Source organism: Rhinichthys klamathensis, unplaced genomic scaffold (genome assembly GCF_029890125.1).
Source record: "Rhinichthys klamathensis goyatoka isolate OS25496 unplaced genomic scaffold, OSU_Roscu_1.1 h1tg000176l_1, whole genome shotgun sequence".
In the NCBI taxonomy this organism is placed as follows: domain Eukaryota; kingdom Metazoa; phylum Chordata; class Actinopteri; order Cypriniformes; family Leuciscidae; genus Rhinichthys; species Rhinichthys klamathensis.
In genome coordinates, this window is record NW_026606705.1 from 5,789,658 (window position 1) to 5,810,091 (window position 20,434).

The window sequence follows — 20,434 nt, forward strand, 5'->3', positions numbered from 1 at the left end:
CGGGACTAACGTCCCGAGATAACAGCAGAAAAGCAGATGGGAAATAATTAGCGTAGCTGCTGTTCATAATATTAGTGCATTCGATCTGATTCAACAATAGAAGGTAAGCATTATGTGAATGCTTGGCTAAAGAGATGCGTCTTTAATCTAGTTTTGAACTGGGACAGCGAGTCTGAGCCTCGAACAATATCAGGAAGGCTATTCCAGAGTTTAGGAGCTAAATGTGAGAACGCCCTCCCTCCTTTAGTGGACTTGGATATCCTAGGAATGACCAGAAGCCTCGAATTTAGTGATCTTAAAGAACGCGATGGATTGTAGGGCGATAGAAGGTCCATTAAATACACAGGAGCTAAACCATTTAGGGCTTTATAGGTCAGTAGTAGTACTTTGTAATTGATACGGAACTTAATAGGTAACCAGTGTAGAGATGATAAAATTGGTGTTATATGATCATATTTTCTTGACCTAGTAAGAACTCTAGCGGCTGCATTTTGCACTAACTGTAGCTTGTTTATTGAGGATGCAGGACAACCAGCTAATAAAGCATTACAGTAATCTAGTCTCGAGGTCATGAATGCATGAACTAACTTTTCTGCATCAGAAACAGATAGCATGTTACGTAATTTAGCAATGTTTCTAAGGTGGAAAAAGGCAGTTCTTGTAACATGAAATATGATTTTCGAAAGACAAGTTGCGGTCTAGTATAACACCCAGGTCTTTTACTGTAGTCGATAAGGTAACAGGACATCCTTCTAAATTAAAGTTGTATTGTAAGAGATTTTGTGGGTAGTTTTTTGGACCAATAAGTAGTCAATTTTCGACTGAGGAAAGAAAGACATGGACATCTTGGATGACATGGGGGTGAGTAAATTATCAGCAAAAGTTTTTTAAAAAGTGAACTAATCCTTTAAGCAGAGGTGGGTAGTAACGAAGTACATTTACTTCGTTACATTTACTTGAGTATTTTTTTTTGAAAATTTGTACTTTTAAGTGTAGATTTAATTGTGGGTACTTTTACTTTAACTCGAGTACATTTCTAATGAAAAAACTGTACTTTTACTTCGTTACGTTGGGCGACGTTCCTCTCGTTACTTTATTTTAATGCAATATGCTGTTAAAAGCGTAGTTTATTCTAAGCGCGCGCTCTCTCTTTTTTCTGGGCATGAGCGATGCTCAATTCACAAATGAATCACTCTTTCGAGTCGATTCTGTTCAGGGTAATTCCAGCGTTATGGATGTGACATTTGAACTCATAATGACAGGTGAAATGTCTCAGAAAAAAAAAACTTCTTACAATATTTAAATTGGAAATGCATATTCTCAGAGCACCCAATCTGGGGAATTGACAGGAAAAAAAGTTTTTCTAAAATATATTTAAGCACCCCCAAAAAAGGAAAATATGCATGCGTTATGGATGTGACGGGAAATGACAGAGTTTTTGGTATACTGTTCGATTTCCTTTAAAGTCTGTGAACTTTTAAATCCAATGTATAAATATTGCTATCCACATGATGAAGGGGTCTTAGCTGAACATAAGAATATCAATGTTTAAAATATATATATTTTTATGAAGTGTATTATGAGGAAAAACCAGCGTTATGGATGTGACAAAAACCCTGTTATGGATGTGACGCGTCTGAAATACATAGAATCTGTTTGGAAAATCAACAATCAAACCATCATGGCACTTTTGTTGACGCATAATGGCTCTGTTTTCACATTAAGAAGACTGTCTGAAATGATTCTGAAGATCCCCCCCCCCCAATAAGAGAAGATGAGGGTGAAGGTATTTATTTGATTTATGTATTTCATTCGTTCATGCTTAACACTTTCATCTTAATAATTAATAAAAAAATAAGCAGCCTAGTATTAGGTCCATTGGCATTTATAATTTTTATAAAATTATTTAACATATGTGTGTGTGTATATGTATGTATATGTATGTGTGAATATGTATGTTATAAAGTAGGTTGTTATATTGTCATGGTATCTTATCTGAGGTGATGACTCTGAGGTGACAAGGCTATTTGATATGACACATTAATATTTTTATTCAATTTATTTTCCCTGATTGTGTGCGGTTTTTAGTATCATCTTACCATTTTATCCATCTGTCGTTGTGGTAGGCGTTTAGCTTTAAGATAACGCTATCTTCGAGCTGTCAAAACCTGAGCTTGAATGACAGGAAGCGCGAGCGAATTAGAGGGCGCCTGTTTCGCGCCTAAACCAATCAGGTTCCTCGCGCAATTGCAGGACGCCTCTCGACTAGGACGTGAATAGGCTACTATAAACACATAGACGGAACATTAAAGCAGAGACTATTACGGAAGACAGTCAAAATTAAAATACATAAACAATTAATGTTTGTCATATAGGAGTTAAAATCACAGGTTTCCTCCACAGTCAGGTGAACCGATGGATATTATTGTCCGTAGATGTGAGTCACTAATCATGTAACGCGATCATTTAGACACAAAAAACGTACTTTTTTTGTGTCTAAATGATCGCACGGTTTTCGGCCAGTTTATGGATTTTAATGCACAGTCGCGAGTCAAAATCATCACATTTTATTTCGTATAAAAATGATTTGACAAAATAATTGACACGCAATATTATTAGCCTATTATTATTATTATTTTGTCAGCGCGATCGTACCGAGCCTCTAAAGGGACGTGTTGGTGGAAAAAGTACATACAGATTACACAATCAGAGAGTTGCCTATTTCTTTTCGTTTTGATCTTTGCAATCTTTCTATAGATAGGCTATATTTCTGAGAGGCATACGTTGAGTTTCTGTTCAGTTATGAGACGCGCTCAAGTTTACGTGTTGCAAGTGATCGCACCTCCATGCTATATTTGCTTATTAAATCCAGGCAAATGGTTGATGAAACTTTGATTTAAAATTAAGATACAATTTATACAAAACGAAATTCACTTTAAATAAAGTCTTTCTAAAAAACAAAACTTGAAATGAAGTGGCCAAAATCATTTCTGTCTTGAAACAGATCACAGTCATATGCATGATTTAATATGAAGCGTCCGTAACGGTCACGTCCATAACGCATTATTATGGTTGTTAAGAGCAAAGTAGTGAGATGAATTGTCTATCCTAATAAGCATAAACATAATTTAGCTTTGTAAATAAAGTTTCAAGTTATTTGCATTTATAATTGTCATATTAAATAAACTAAACCTTTAAAACGTTATGGACGTGACAGTGCACTGAAGCGTCAAGACCTCTTTATTCCAGCCCTTATACATTTAACAGGCAGTGTTGTTATGACCAAATTAGTATATTTATTTCTCAGGCATGCCTCCATCTTTCTGCAAAATGCTTACAGTTAAAATAAAGTTTAAAAAGGGGGGTCTTTGATACCTTTTTTTGAAAGCATGAAATATGGCTGGTTGAAAATGTAATTTAAGCATTGTTGCTCACCTCATATCTGGTGGATAAACAAGGCAATTTTCTTAAAATTTTTGTTAAAGCACATTAATACAGTATATTACAGACCTAAATGGACAACTTAAAAAGGGTTTTGTTCTTTTGGTTAAAACTTTATTTTTTCATGGTAAAGATGACCTTTGCATGGGATTGCCCTTCAAAGACTTCATCAAACAAGTTGGGCAGATCTGTCTAAATCGGTTCGCGAATCAGTTTGAATGATCTGTTAAGTTTCCTGCACGCACTGAATCGTCTCGGAGTCGTAATAGGAAGATTTAAGAACATCAAGAGCGTTGTATGAAGTGGCGGTCCACAGTCTACAGTACAGTCTAGAAAGTAAATCTGCAAATGCATCATATTTTTTTGCCAGCGATGAAGATCTTTATTAGTTGAACATCTTCGTATGTTACTTCGTAAGCTGTCTGTGAATGAATTATTCCACACGACGATACATTCGATTTCATTCAGGTAATACATTTTACAACCAAACAGATTATTACGCCATATAGCACTACTACAAAGTATGACATTACCCTTTTTTTGGACATATACATTACTTTATAGTTATACATTAAATAAGCTCGTCCAGTTTATGAATGTGTGTAGTGTACACACACAATGTGTGTATTGCGCAGTGGCGTGCGAACTCGACTTGAAAACGAATGCCTTTGTCTGCCTTATTAGACACAGTTAACCAGTTTAAAGATGCTTTTATAAATATAGTCTACATTTAAATACATTTTGGAGAACAGACAGAAGAATATCCTTGCATTTGATCGTTGTTTGTGTTGGGCATGACATGACTGCCATCCCTTTACATTTGAATGCAAAACTCCATGGAGTCACTTTATTCCGACATTGTCTAATGTAGTTGTATACGTTATTATACTATTATACAAACCAAAGGGCAATGGTTTTCGGGCTATAGATATAATATACAGATATATAGAAATAATGTTTGTCTCTTCTGTTTTTGCAAAGATAGCTTATCTAATTATGATAATTTTAGTCATTTAAATGAAAAAATATCGAAAGAATATCATGTTATTTATATATATATATATATATATATATATATATAGGCCTATGTGATCCAAAGTAACTAGTAACTAACTACTTGAGTAGTTTTTTCATTGGATACTTTTTTACTCTTACTCAAGTAACTTTTAAGATTATTACTTTTACTTTGAGTAAATATTTCTATAAGTACTTGTACTTTTACTTGAGTACAATTTTTGGATACTCTACCCACCTCTGCCTTTAAGCTTGTATGATTGAAAAGTGTTGTTGTTAAATATTCTAGATACTGGGTCTCATTCATGAAACATTCGTAAATATACGAGTAAATATGAGAGTGATTTGCGCGTAAAGAGACTTTCCCGAAAACTCATTTCCTGATTCACAAATAGCCTACTTCGTAAACGTCAGATGTGATAGTGAAATGTGTGTGTGTGTGTGTTAATGAATCGCGTGCACGTTCATTCTCAATTACCATAAATCCCGCCCATTAAATCCGACTGACAACTATATATGGGCATCATATTATGACACCAAACGAAGGATTTCAACGTGTCTGTGAAAATGAAAAAAGAAAATGAAAAATTGAATGAAAAAGAAAAATTTCTCAGATGCAGAAATCGAAGTTTTATTATCAGAAGTTCATTCAAAACACCACATTTTATTTTCAAGCGTAGGCTACATAATGGCGTATCAGGTCCTAAAAAAAAGGAAGCTTGGCAGCATATTACAGATGCAGTTAATGGAGTTTCATCTGTTAATCAAACAGTCCCAGAAGTAAGAAGAAAAACCGTATTACTATATATAATATTTTTTCAAAATGCTGTGTAAATATGTACCCGATTAAGGTGAATTAAAATGCAGCCTTAGTTATTAATGAGCAAAACGTTCGGATGTTAAACTCACTATTTACGCGTGGCTGGGAACAGGTGTAGATTTCTTTCGTACCAACTAACATTTGGAAAATACGAACATTTTAATGAATCCGAAAATTTATGCCAGAACCACTTTACACACGATTTACACAAAAATTCGTTCTGCTCGTGTTTCATGAATGAGACCCATTGATTCCAATCAAAATCCATATGTAAATGGTTCATATCTAATAATAGAGTTGCACTATCTATATACGATATTTTCCTTTAAGACTGTAAGAGCTCGGCACCTCACTTCCGTTCTGTGGCTGCAGATACTATTGGCATCTGAGTATGACCCCTTTTCTTTTACATTTCACATTAAAACGTTGCTTCCCTAAATAGTATGCATCTTTGAATTAAATTTGTTATAATAAAGAAGTGTCCCTGGATATTTTATTATTGTGAGGCTGTTCAACGGCAAGGTTTATGAGGTAGGCTATATGCCACATCATGTTTGAGGGAGCAACTTTTTAATGTGAAAATATTATTTCAGTGTGCCTCATCCTCACAAGCCCATTGCCATAATGAAACAACGTGGACCTAATAATGATTCGAACATCAAGAATCTGTTTTTGCTTGTTGCTGTATAATAGCTCATCTAGATACGCTTAAACATTGTGTTATTTTACTATTGATGGATGAATTTGAGCCCCGTAACTGTCACGGAACACACACAGGAGGCAGAAAATCCAAGAGCAGTAGTTTTTTAATATAAGGGAAATCCAAACTCGTAGTCATCCAGGCAGGGGTCAAAATCCAATAAGGCAATCCAAAATACAAGACAAAAACATGAACAAGAACAGGCAGCAAACAGGAACAGAAGTGTGCGGACATTAATCAAGGACTCCGTAACAAACACTAACACAGACAGGGAATATATACACACAGAACTAACAAGGTGATGGGAAACAGCTGAGTGCAATAATCAGATAAGTGACAGAACAGAATGCTGGGAATTGTAGTCTAATGTGAATGACACCGTGAGAACGAGGACCTCTAGTGCTAACCCAGGGAAACACAACCAGACACTGTGACAGAACCTCCCCTCTACGGAGCGGCTACCAGACGCTCCATGACAGTACACAAGACAACCCAAGAGTCCAAGAGGAAGGTGGAATATGGAAAATCCAAGGGAGGGATGGGAGGGCCAGGACCATGTAAGGGAACAGAAACAGGGGGTGATGGTTTAGCCGGCAGCCAGGGCGAACCAGAAAGTCCGGGCGGCCAGGGCGAAGCAGACGACGCATCGGGCGGCCAGGGCGAAGTAGACGACCCATCTGGCGGCCAGGGGGATGCAGACGACCCATCGGGCGGCCAAGACCCCTCGGGCGGCCAGGGCGGCGAAGACCCCTCGGGCGGCGAAGACCCCTCGGGCGGCGAAGACCCCTCGGGCGGCGAAGACCCCTCGGGCGGCCAGGGCGGCGAAGACCCCTCGGGCGGCCAGGGCGGTGAAGATGACCCATAGGGCGGCCAGGGCGGAGACGACAGTCCATCGGGCGGCCAGGGCGGAGAAGACCCCTCGGGCGGCCAGGGCGGAGAAGACCCCTCGGGCGGCCAGGGCAGTGACACCGGCTCAGGATCAGACAACCCAAGAGTCCAAGAGGAAGGTGGAATATGGAAAATCCAAGGGAGGGATGGGAGGGCCAGGACCATGAAAGGGAACAGAAACAGGGGGTGATGGTTTAGCCGGCAGCCAGGGCGAACCAGAAAGTCCACCGGGCGGCCAGGGCGAAGCAAACGACGAATCGGGCGGCCAGGGCGAAGCAGACGACCCATCGGGCGGCCAGGGCGAAGCAGACGACCCATCGGGCGGCCAGGGCGAAGCAGACGACCCATCGGGCGGCCAGGGCGAAGCAGACGACCCATCGGGCGGCCAGGGCGATGCAGACGACCCATCGGGCGGCCAAGACCCCTCGGGCGGCCAGGGCGATGCAGACGACCCATCGGGCGGCCAGGGCGGCGAAGACCCCTCGGGCGGCCAGGGCGGCGAAGACCCCTCGGGCGGCCAGGGCGGCGAAGACCCCTCGGGCGGCCAGGGCGGCGAAGACCCCTCGGGCGGCCAGGGCGGCGAACACCCCTCGGGCGGCCAGGGCGGCGAAGACCCCTCGGGCGGCCAGGGCGGAGACGACAGTCCATCGGGCGGCCAGGGCGGAGAAGACCCCTCGGGCGGCCAGGGCGGAGAAGACCCCTCGGGCGGCCAGGGCGGAGAAGACCCCTCGGGCGGCCAGGGCGGAGAAGACCCCTCGGGCGGCCAGGGCGGAGAAGACCCCTCGGGCGGCCAGGGCGGAGAAGACCCCTCGGGCGGCCAGGGCGGAGAAGACCCCTCGGGCGGCCAGGGCAGTGACACCGGCTCAGGATCAGACACCGGCTCAGGATCAGACACCGGCTCAGGATCAGACACCTCCAGATAATCCAGGTCCTTCTGTCACTGGCTCAGGATCAGACACAAAAACTATAACAGCCACAAGAACAGACACAAACACAGAAACAAACACAGAAACAAACACCGGCTCTGGCGCTGGAACAGGCACTGGCTCTGGAACGGGCACTGGCACTGCCTCCGGCTCTGGAACGGGCACTGGCTCTGGCCCTGGAATAGACACTGGCTCCGGCCCTGGAACAGACACTGGCTCCGGCCCCGGAACGGCAGACACAGGCATGTCCAGGATCCGAGCCAGACGCTCCAGATAGTCCAGGTCCATGAAGGCAGACATCACTGGCTCTGCCTCCGGCTCTGGAACAGGCAATGGCTCTGCCTCTGGCTCCAGCTCATGAGCGGGCACTGGCTCTGCCTCCAGCTCTGGAACGGGCACTGGCTCTGCCTCCAGCTCTGGAACAGCAGACACTGGCTCTGGCTCTGGAACAGGAGACACTGGCTCCGGCTCTGGAACAGCAGACACGGGCATGTCCAGGATCCGAGCCAGACGCTCCAGATAATCCAGGTCCATGAAGGCAGACGGAATATGAACAGTCTCTGACTGGGCAGACGGAACGTGAACAGTCTCTGACTGGGCAGACGGAACGTGAACAGTCTCTGGCTGGGCAGACGGAACGTGAACAGTCTCTGGCTGGGCAGACGGGACGTGAACAGTCTCTCGACCACCTCCTCCACTGCGACCTCCACGGGTCCCACGAAACTTGACCAATCGGGTCCCCTTAAAAAACTCCCTTCTCTCCCGCTCGGTGGCTGGGGAAGAGATGTTACAAAACATACCGCTGGATTAGGTGTGACGGAGTCCTTCTGTCACGGAACACACACAGGAGGCAGAAAATCCAAGAGCAGTAGTTTTTTAATATAAGGGAAATCCAAACTCGTAGTCATCCAGGCAGGGGTCAAAATCCAATAAGGCAATCCAAAATACAAGACAAAAACATGAACAAGAACAGGCAGCAAACAGGAACAGAAGTGTGCGGACATTAATCAAGGACTCCGTAACAAACACTAACACAGACAGGGAATATATACACACAGAACTAACAAGGTGATGGGAAACAGCTGAGTGCAATAATCAGATAAGTGACAGAACAGAATGCTGGGAATTGTAGTCTAATGTGAATGACACCGTGAGAACGAGGACCTCTAGTGCTAACCCAGGGAAACACAACCAGACACTGTGACAGTAACAAGGACAACTTTATAAGGCGTTTATTTTGATAAACACATTTGTGTCGTTGTAACGAAATCACTTATTTTTGACAATGGCACCTTTAATGATAGTGGTTTGTTTATTAGGTAGTGGCAACCCTGTCTGATAATTATGGGCACATGTGCAGAGAATGTAGACGGGAGATGATGGCCTAGGCCTTGTCCACATTAATACGTTTTCATTTGAAAACGCATCTTTTTCTCTCTGTTTTGGCCTTCTGTCCACAGAGACGACGGTTTTATTAATGAAAACGCTCTCCAAAGTGGATACATTTGAAAACGCCATTTTCGAGTTGTAGTGTGGACTGTCAAAACGGAGGTATTTAAAAACAATGACGTAAGTTTAGTCATGTGACGCATATTGTTCCAATAGATATTCATGTACCGGTATTGTGCCTGTTATGTGATATTCACTTTCACACTGTTGCTAAAATATGTTACTTTACACACTCTTCATATCACAGTACTGCTGTTGACAGAAAGATGACAGAAAATGTACTCGTATTTGCTCTCTACGGCAACACATGAGCAGTCACGTTTTAGACCAAACATATGGTGACTGAGTGCGACCTGGACGCATCAGTGAATAGTGAGATATTTTGCTATAAAAAAATTATCCTGTCAGAAGAATTGCGCGATAAATGTATTATTTATTTTTCCGTCTGTATCATCTCTGAGGTTTTACGCATGCGCAGTATGGTGAATTTACCGTTTTCAGGTATTTTTCAAGTTTCTCATCCACGCAAACGCCTGAAAACTTGTGTGGACTGAGCGTTTTTAAACGTAAACGCCGTTTTCAAATGTATCCGGATTAATGTAGACTAGGGATGCAAATTATCGATTAATTCATTAATCATTAGTTGATCGACCTTATCGATCGATTAACGATTAACTGATAAGCGGCTATCTTCCTGAGAATGTAAATTTCTCACGGTATCAATAGTGTCTTTAACATAAAAAGCAAGATATTGCTTATATACTGAGTAAAAATGCATGTTATATTGCTCAATTGATGTTTTATTGTAACGGTATTGTAACGATCACAAGTTGGGATACGGTACAGATAATGGCATTTATGTAGTTTAACAATTTAACAATAAAATACTAATACTTTTTTTCTTCAATTTTTTTCCGCAGTTATAATTAAATGCACTGGGTGGAGCATTTAACAAGTGGATTGTGTTTTTGATCACATAATGTCGTTGTCTGCCTCGCGAAGTTTGGAATTACTTAGATGAAAATGATAGCCTATTACAAAATGGAATTACGTTTAATCAATTATTAATTATTATTATTATCATAATATCACCACCACAATGAGAAATCACATGAAATCCAAAGAAACAGCAGTCGACTGAGGAAGCAGCTGTCCATCACTGCATTAACGACTGCAGGTCAGCAGATGTACCCCGATATCTTCTGGTAGCAAAATGATTTTGACATATGCTTCCTTTAAGTTTCGTTGAGGGAGACAGGTTTAAAAACAGAAAACGCAAAGTGCTGTTACTTCACTTTGCACACACACACGCGCGCGCGCGTCTCTGCAACGCCTGTGTGTCAGCGCAGCGCGTTTTCTCACTCGAGCATATGTGGATATTATTGTTTTTCTCAACATGAACGTGAAACAATATAAACACGATAATCATATGCTGACTCGAGTATGCTGACTACGTTCTGTACGATAACTGCGCAGTCTGCTTCTTTTTTTTTTTTTCTTTTTTTTTTTTTTTTCGTTTGCGCTGCCTGAGCTTAAATGCTTTTGTTGTATATTTATTTTGTTTACACATATTGTTTAATGTTTTTAACTAAAAGAAAACCTTAAGATATATAGTAAGCTTGTTGTGTATAGGCTATTGCCTAATGTATAAGCTTGTAAGAAATAATGACAAAAACCTTAAACTTAAAAAAAATAACGTAGGCTATCTCTCGTTAAACGACATTTAAATTTAAACCCAGAAGTCTGTCCCAACCACCGCCGCATTTAGTTTAATCTTAACTTTTTACTTTAGCTACTTTACTAGCTCCCTCCTCTTTCAGTCTGCTCCCTGCTCTGGCTCGTTCTTCATCTTTCTTGTGTTTTCTGGTGGACGGACGCGTATGCTCCGTTTGTTTCCATGATCATTTCTCGCGCTGGTTTCACTGCAAAATGCAGCCAATGGGCGTATGAAACGTCATCACGTAGCATTACGGCACAGTGTTTATGGGAAATGTAGGAAGTACTGCCAGGGGGATAAATGACCGAGAACAGAACCTTATGCATCACCGGCCAAACTGGCTAGTAAGTTTTTATTAACACCCGCCAAAATGAATTTTAACCCGCATTTGGCGGGTTGGCGGGTGTTAATTTAGAACCCTGTCTGTGACCCATTAAAAATTTGTTTTCCAGGGCTTTAGTTTTCAAATAGCAACATGAGATAAAAAAAAAACATGCCAGTTCGCTTTAAATGAACGTTTTGGCTTGGCGTTTATATAGCTACTTTTATTTATTCATTCTTGTTCTGTTCTGAATACCGTTAAACTGAAAGGATTTGTTTTGGAGTGAGGAGAACTAAAATAACCTATAGCCTAGCTATTAGGGCTGCACAATTAATCGCAATGAAACCGCACACGATTTGACAAAGGTTGCGATTATTTTATGCGCGGCTTGTCAGTGCAGTGCGGCTGATCGATAGTAAATGCTGCCCCATCTGATCACCAGAGGGCGCTCTCAAGCAGACACGCCAAATATGCCCCAAGCATCATTCCAGGAAATCCCTATCGCTGTAGCTGAATAAACAGAAGATTGAAACGCTTTGATTGATTTAACATGACTAATAAACACGCGACATGTTATCAAAGCATGTTATCAAATGTTGTCTTTTGTTGGACAAAGTGCGATTACATGGAAATTGCGATTAATCGTGCAGCCCTAAATAGCTATGTTTATAGTGTTTTTAAGCCTAGTTTCACAGACAAGGCTTAGATTAAGCCAGGAGTAGGCCTTGTGTTCAATTAGGATATTAAAGTAGCTTTTATAAACGTGTCCTAGAACAAAAAAAACACTACTAATGTGCATCTTGAGACAAAACAATGGCACTGACATATTTAAAGAAATGCAACTTATACACAGCTTATTTGTTTTATTTTTTCTCTTAAAAACTCAATTTCATATGTGTAATGTATTTTTTTTAACCACGCTGCAAATGTTTTTGAAAATTTACTTTTTCAAGCCATTTAAGCGATAGTATTAATCGTTTAAAATTCTTACTGTTGGTTAACAGTTTACCAGTTAATTATGAGCATCCCTAATTGCAATGTTATGAACTAACTGTGTTTTATACACCAGGCTATTTGATTTGTATGGCAGTTCCTTGTCCAGAGCAGTTGATCGAACTGCATTCTCTTGTGAAAGGTTGACAGAAGATATCCAAGCATGTTGGACATGGTTGTAGAAGGCTTGCCTTTTGCTGATGCCAAGATGAAAATGATCCGCAAAGAGACAAAACAAGATCAAATGCTTACACAGGTGTAACATTCTATTATGAATGGTTGATCCGTGGTAAAGCAAAATTGTGTTGCAAATGTTACGAATTTAGGAACTGCAAATCTGTGTGTTGAAGTTGTACACAAAGGAAATAAAACTGATTCCAAAAAAGTATGAGTGATGAGATGATGGGGAAAAAAACATGAAGGCCATTTAAGAATTGAAAAGTATTTAAAAAAAGCTTTTTTTCTTCCCATCTATACCCTTCTCTTAATAGTTTAAAAGTCTTATAAGTTAAAAAGTACAAAGAAGAACAAAGGGCTAAGCAAACTCTCCATTACGATAAAGGAACCTTATAGTTTTCCTGAGGTTCGTGCTGGTGAAGAGGTCAGATACAAAGATAAATTACTTCAAATGCAACCAAGGTCCTATAATATTGAAACAACAGATGGTGTTGTGTTGAGTAGAGGTGGGCGCTATACCGGTATGAACGTGAATACCGGTATTATGTTATGTTGTGCCATGATATGGATTTTGCGATACCGAGGATACCGTATTCATAAATTCAAATTTTGCAGTTATATTGTTTTGTTCAATTTGGTACTCTTTACAACTGTTAACACTAATGACGATACAGAATCGAATAAGCTGATGGCTGATTTGGCGCTTCATACGCGTGAAGTTGCTGCGGCGATTAACCGCTGTCCTGTGACGCGTTCAATGAAGGACCGTAACGTAGAACACATCGCTAGTGCTAAGCGGCTGTTCATAAAGGATGCATCTTTTGCAGTGGAATGGGAAATAACAAGGTAATGAGACGCAAGTTTGACTTTTAACTGGAGCGCAGCATTTTTAGAATGCCGTTTCATTTGCGAGACGCGGGTGCAACACCAAAACAAGTTCGTCAAGCACAAACAAACGTTAAAGTTCTAGGCTAGGCTACTGTATGTTTGAGATGTCATGTTTTCATGAAGGTTGAAAGGCTGAAAGCTGCTATTATTATCTTTGTTTTTACAAAACATTTACTGCTAATAATATTATCCACGTGGAGACATTTCCCCGCAATGTAACGTTAGGCTATGAATAACAGGACAATTCACACACATAAGCGTGCGCATACACACGACACACACATAAGCGCGCGCATACACACACACTGCTCCACTATCTTTGTGGGGACTCTCCATAGACGTAATGGGTTTTATACTGTACAAACTGTAGGCCTTTATTCTGTCTCCTTACACTAATGAATTAGTTTGTATGAACATTTTCATTGTTTTTTTCTTGTATACTTTTAAGTTCTATTTATTTGGTGCTTTGTTCAATCTCAAACCATTATTTTATTTTTATTATTAAGATGTCTGCACAAGAGTTAACTGTAATCTGTGCAAACATTAAACTTAAATTAAACGTCTCGCTTTGGTCTACACTGGAAGTGTTCTGCTATATAACACTTATATATAAAAATAAAAACTATATAGAAATGTGTTTGCAAAATAAAAACTAACAAAACTATTAATGAAACTAGCTAAAACTAAACTGAAATTTAAAGCAAAATTGAAAACGATATTAAAATAAAAACTAATTTAAAAAAGCAAAACAACAGATTTTCCCGGAGACAGAGCACACCCAAAGACGGCTCTCACTCAGAAATCAATAAAGTCTTCATTCGCTGCCGGTTCTCATTATGACAAGATGAGCAAAAAGTGGAAAGACATAACAAGTGCATTCAGGCCTACCTCATGTTGCACGTTTGCACTTTTTGAGAAAAAAAATGCCAAAAAAACAAACACATTTCAGGTCTATGTCCAATGAAATGCCTCACCTTTTTCTAGTTATCTAGTGTTAAAATACATATCTTGCCTGTAATTTAACCAAGGTGTACTAAAATGTGATTCCAATTTTTTTTCTCATATCGCGATATAATATCTTTAGCGTGAAACAGTGAAACAGTGAAAAATATTGTGATATGATTTTTTGCTCATATCGCCCACCCCTAGTGTTGAGGAATCATCAGCATCTTTTGATAGATTTATCAGCTGAACTGTAATTGACATATTGCACAGGTTTTCTGGAATTGATGAATATGTGACCAATCGTTTTCATCTGCAGTTGAAGTTACAACTTCTCATGGACACCAGTTAAACTGCCAGAGTTTTTTCAATTGAATCAATTACTTTGATCGAAACGCAACACACTGGATGACACCTGCTACTCAAAATGGTGTGAAAGAAACTTTTACAATGTGTGATTACAATGAAATAGCAAATGTTTTCATGAAAATGTAATATTATAAATGTGTCTACAAATCATTAAATACCAATTTAAATAAAAATGAATTGTGTGTATAATTTGTTGTCTTTTATTAATTTGAAGTGCTAGTTTTCAGAGTTTTTTTGACAGGGCTTGGATAATCTCAGACTCTTTCTTGCCAGTGCCCTGACTACTGAACTAGGGAGCTGATTGAGATGCACCAATATATTTAGTTTGGATTTATTTTTCTTTCTGATAATTATTCTCATTTTAAACGTGACAGAGTGTCCACACATAGAAAAACTCCTGGTGGAGCAACTGAGATCCATGTGACATACTATTATAAAGATGGCGTTTATTAAAGAGGAGAGTGAAGACATGAAGATTGAAGAAACATTCAGAGTGAAAAAGGAAGATACTGAGGAACAAACAGGTTGGTTTTATTCTCAAACCTGAACTAATTAAAGTGGTTTTATTTGTCAAGAAGTGGGTCGCCTCATGTGGACATGTTGAGATCACATGACCAGACAAACTTTTTGGCAAGAAATGCAATGAATGCTGTATTCACCATTTGTGCAATGCGCATTGAGGCTACCATAACAATATTTATAACCTCATAAAAAATAAAGAGGGTCAAAAACACTTAGTTTACAAACAAAATATTATCATACTAACATTAACATCTGAGGGTTGTCCCCCCCCCCCCCCCCCCCCCCCCCCCCCCCCTAAAAATATAATTTAAAACCACGCTGTGTATTGTAAATAATATAATGATATATACTTAAAATAATTGTGTACGCAGTGAAACAATACAAACGATTTAAGTTCAGAAACATTATGAGAGAATAAGTTCTTCAGTAGTTGTGGAACTCCAGTATGTCGGCTGTCAAGGCTATCTTATTCACTTTAATCAGTGGATGAGGTGATTCTTTTCTCTTTAATACAGATGATGCTGTGTCATTTATAAATTAGTCATAAAAAAAATATATGATCTCCAATCTATTTTTCCATGAGTCCGCAATGTTAACGATTATAATGTTACCTAGCTTGTTTAATACAGTAGCTTGCTGGATAGTAAGTCATCCACTACAACTAACACAGCTATAAGCCTATGTATGAACTGATATTAGGCCTATATAGTAGACCTACTGTTGTGTTGGGACTTGCTCAATATGATGTTAAGTGGCAGATCAGTGGGCTTGTCTGTCCCAGAAGAAACCTTAAATTCTATGTTGAGAACACAAGATAATTTAATAATTATAATATGACCGCGTGGTGAACCTATGAACCTAACTCATATTTAAACAACTATCTCTTTGTGTAAGCTAGAAGTACAATTTTGGCTGTATTAGTGTCCCCTTCAAAAATTGATCTTGAGAATTTTTTTTGTTTATGACTTTCTGCAGTTTATTGACTGGTCTGCAGCGGTTTATAACTGTTTATGTACAGAATTATAACTCAATGTCACCCAGACTAACAGGTCATCGGGTGTCAATCAGATTTATGGTCAGATGGATTTACAGTTATTTTTGAACGTCATCTTTCACCTTCCCTTACAATTGTTTTTTTTTTTCAAGTGTGCTATAAATCTACTTCTTTTAGAATAAAGATACTTTGTCTACTTTTTATATACTTCTCAGAAATATATTTGAAATTGCACTTAAGTGTACTTGACTTACAGTTGTAATCAAAATTATTCAACCCCCATTGCAAATCAGGTTTATTGGCAAAATTTGCAGACTTTCAGCTGTTTCAATTAACAAATCAAAAAAGTAATTGAAATAGCTCAATACAACAAATATTTCAAGTGGTTTTCCCAAATTCAACTGAAAATGCAACTTTTAATGACTTCTGCCGTCTCAAAATTACTAAACCCCTGAATAGAATCGCTCACAACAGCACAAATCTGGAAAAAGGTGTTGTCTCAAGCACACCTAATGCAACTAATCAAAGGCTTCATTAGTTGCACCAGGTGTGCTTGAGCTAGAACACATGGAATAGGCTAGGCTAGGTTTTTTGAGTGTCACGTTTGACTGTATGTTAGAAATATGGTCAAAAGAATGGTCCGAAAAGATGGTCAAAAAAAAGATATCATCGCCCTTCACAAACAAGGAACAGGATACAAAAAGATAGCGAAGGCACTAAATGTTCCTAGAGACACCGTTGGAAGCATAGTTTGCATGTTCACAGTTTAAGTAACAGTGGTGACACTACCTGGATGGGGCAGAAAAAGGCAGCTATCAACGACTGCAACAAGATTTCTGATAGATCAGAAAAACCCATTAATAGGGTTGGGTACCGAAACGCGGTGCCAATAGGGAACCGGTTCCGACTTAAACGGTAGTAACCAGACTGAATAAGAACGAAAATTTCGGTGCCTGAGTCTCTGTGTCATGAGGCGCACACACGCAAAGTCTCTCGCTCTCTCCCTCTCTGCCGTGCGCGCACTATACGGTTTGGAGCACAGTCTGTTCTGTCTCACAAGCGTGCTCTTGCTCGCTCGCTCTAGATTCCGGGAGATTTTAACTAATATGCGGGCATCAGGGAGCCGTTATCAATATGCGGGAGACTCCCGGAATGTCTGCTTATAGCGAGGGGATTAATGAAGATGCCGAAGACAAAACGCTCCAAGGTTTGGCTGCATTTCACATGTAAAATTACGCGTCAGAACGCCCTCTAGGTGTACCGATTGTCTGAAGCCCATATAGAATCACGTCAATCCATTGGCTGATGGATCGGGCGCGCCTTGACGCTCTTACGTCGTCATATTTTATTAGCGCGCGCATCATCTGCTCCTCAGATTTCTCTGCCGAAAAAGGAAGCTTGTCGGCAGCGCGAGGAGTTTGACAGCGAACCCAGCGTCTCGTTCCCTATTCAGAGAACATGGGTTACACCAGTAACCAGAGACGTTCTCTTTCATAGGTTTACTCAAAGCTGCGTAGCTAAGACGCAGTGGGAACGAAATACCAAACTCGCCAAGCTAAGCGCTGCGTAACTAGTACAATGACCCTGGTAGTAATCTCTATTAATCTCCAGTATTATTACATTGTTCGATACAATATTGTTTTATTTGATATTATTTAAATGTGAATTTTTATTTTATATTGGTTTATTTATTATTACCATATTTTACTTGTATTTATTGTTTAAAGATATAAGTAAATATTGTGTCCAGTTTGGCCCTGTAAATTAAAGGGTATTATTTTTTGACAAAGTGTGTGCGGTTTCGTTTTCTTAACCCTCAGAGACCTAAGGGTATTTTTACAATAAATTTTCCGTCTGGTGTTATTCACTAAAAAAGCTTGTAAAACATCAACCCTTTTGTGCACAGACAATTGATACACCTCTTTTTTTTCAGGACAAATTGAACTTTCAGCATATTTGTGTTGCATTAATGTCACCTGAATGTAAAATAAGTTATGGGACCACAAAGACAAATGAAAAAATAAATCGGAAATTGAATCACTCAAATATTTTTTGAAATCACACACAAATAAATAAAAGCTAAGCAAATTTCCTCTGGAAAACAGTTTGTTCATGTCTTTGGAGTCCTGGAGCACAGGAATAAACATTATAACTTGTACAGAACCAAAGCTATTTACATTTTTCCAAAAGAATTCCAGGCGTTTTGGGCCTCATGAAATTCACTGGTGCCAAGCCAAAACAGTTCCTATCAGCAATCACAAAGAGGGCCACATCACTAATCTAGTTCCTCATCGGTCAAAAAGCTCTGTTCTCCTGAAAATCCATCATCCTGCATGGCATCAAAAAAGGCCAGCGCTGATTTACATCCATTTTTCTTTGTGTTTCTCTGTGAAACGCGCGTCTCTTTGTGCGTCTCTCTCTCCACAATAATATCAGAGCTTGGTTCGTGCATTCGTGACGCACAACAATGTTTACGACGGATCAGCCTGTAATTGGTCAACAACCATCACGTGAAAACATCACGTGATATCCAAAATGGCAGCTTGCATCGAGCTAGCGGCAAAAATGACGGAATATTTATAAATTATGGACATCAAGAGGCTCATACTTGGATATAAGCGTTTGGATTTATTGCTGAAAAACTCCGAAAGGATGCACAAGTTTCAGGCTGGATAGAAAACCTTCTGTAAAGGCTAGAAAGACACCAGAGACACCCCCTGTGATGGCTAGCTCGTTAGCTTTCTGCTGGAAAAAACGGTAAGAAAATCGATAAAACTTTCATCAAATTATATAAATATTTATCGGAGGTGCCGTGTGACGTCGTGGACGATGCCGTCGGGCTCTGAGGGTTAAGTACCGTTTCAAGAACCGTTTAAGCACCGGAACCGTTTAAAAAATACAGAGTAGGTAGTGGTATCGGATAAAACCCAACCGATACCCAACCCTACCCATTAATGACTGCAAAAGACCTGCAGCAAGACATGGTGGCAAGAGGCACTGAGGTTTCAGTTGCACAGTAAGGCGCGTACTAAACGCATGCCAGAAATCCAAGACGCATACCACTACTGACCCAAAAGCACAAAAAAGGTCGGCTACAATTTGCTCAAAATCATATAAGCCACAGAAGTTTTGGGATTCTGTTCTTTGGAGCGATGAAACCGCACTTTTCGGCCCTATGGATCAGCGGTATGTCTGGAGGAAGAAGAATGAAGCAAGCGTTGAAATTTTTTGAAAAACGTGTAAACTTCAATAACGCAAATGGCTGATGGCGTGCACATGCGTATTACGTGTTTAGTCTATAGGTATGCGTGTTTGAATAGACACCTACACTGAAAAAAAATGTTCATTCATCCAATTAAAAAATTTTAGGGGAATGATCCACATCTATATTTTATAACTTGAGCCAATAGAAAATAAATAACTTGCCCTAAACAATATTATTATGTCTATGAAAACTATTTTATAAAACTTGGCACAAATTAATTTAGTAATTTTAATTTGTGTTCCGAAGATGAACGAAAGTCTTACAGGGTTGGAACAACATGAGGGTGAGTAATTACTGACAGAATTTTCATTTTGGGGTGAACTAACCCATTAAAGTGACTAAAGTCATCCATTAGTTTGAACATTGGTAAAAAATAAAATAATGTTTTATATAGGGATGGGCACAGTACTCGATCACTCGAGTACTCGAACGTGACAGCGACGATCGATCATAGAAACGATGATCTGAGTTAAAAAAAAAAAAAATTCTGATTGGTTATAACAGCATTTTGGGTGGGACATTGAGCTCTGATTGGTTAGCGTTACCAGAGCGCGGTCCAAAGTCCAAACTGAAAAACAGAGAAAATGGCTTCAAAGTCACGTAGTGATGTCTGGCTTCACTTCGACAAAATAGACGAAAAAACAGTTCAGTGCAAAATGTGCTGCGCCAAGCTGTCACACAAATCTACCACAAGTACAATGTGTTATCACTTAGTATTTGTACATAAAATGTCTTCCGATACCACCAATGACGCAACTCAGACGAGCATTGCATCTTTTACCGTCAGACAGAAATGCACCGCAGCCAGAGGTGAAAAGATGACACAACTAATCACCAAAATGATAGCGAAAGATTTGCTGCCCATTCGTTTCATCGAAGGAGAAGGGTTTAAAGATTTGATGAATTATGTTGAGCCCCACTATAACGTCCCATCGCGCAGTCACGAGAAGAATAGAAGTTTTACTCTGACTTAAGTGTAATTTTGGCCAATATACTGTAAAAATAAA

The 20,434-nt window shown here is 39.8% G+C and overlaps 1 protein-coding gene across 2 annotated transcripts in view; it reads left to right on the top strand.

The window, feature by feature from the left end:
* LOC130092459 (gastrula zinc finger protein XlCGF57.1-like) overlaps positions 1–20,434 on the top strand; it is a 120,062-nt gene that overhangs the window by 4,811 nt on the left and 94,817 nt on the right. Inside the window, exon 2 of one of the 2 annotated variants that reach the window (XR_008807930.1) lies at positions 15,023–15,170. Coding sequence is in view for 1 of the 2 variants with exons in the window: in XM_056260315.1 (XP_056116290.1) it covers positions 15,086–15,170 (85 nt within the window). In the remaining variant the exon portion in view is untranslated. The remainder of the gene's footprint in view (positions 1–15,022; positions 15,171–20,434) is intronic. The other variant, XM_056260315.1, reaches the window with a different exon arrangement.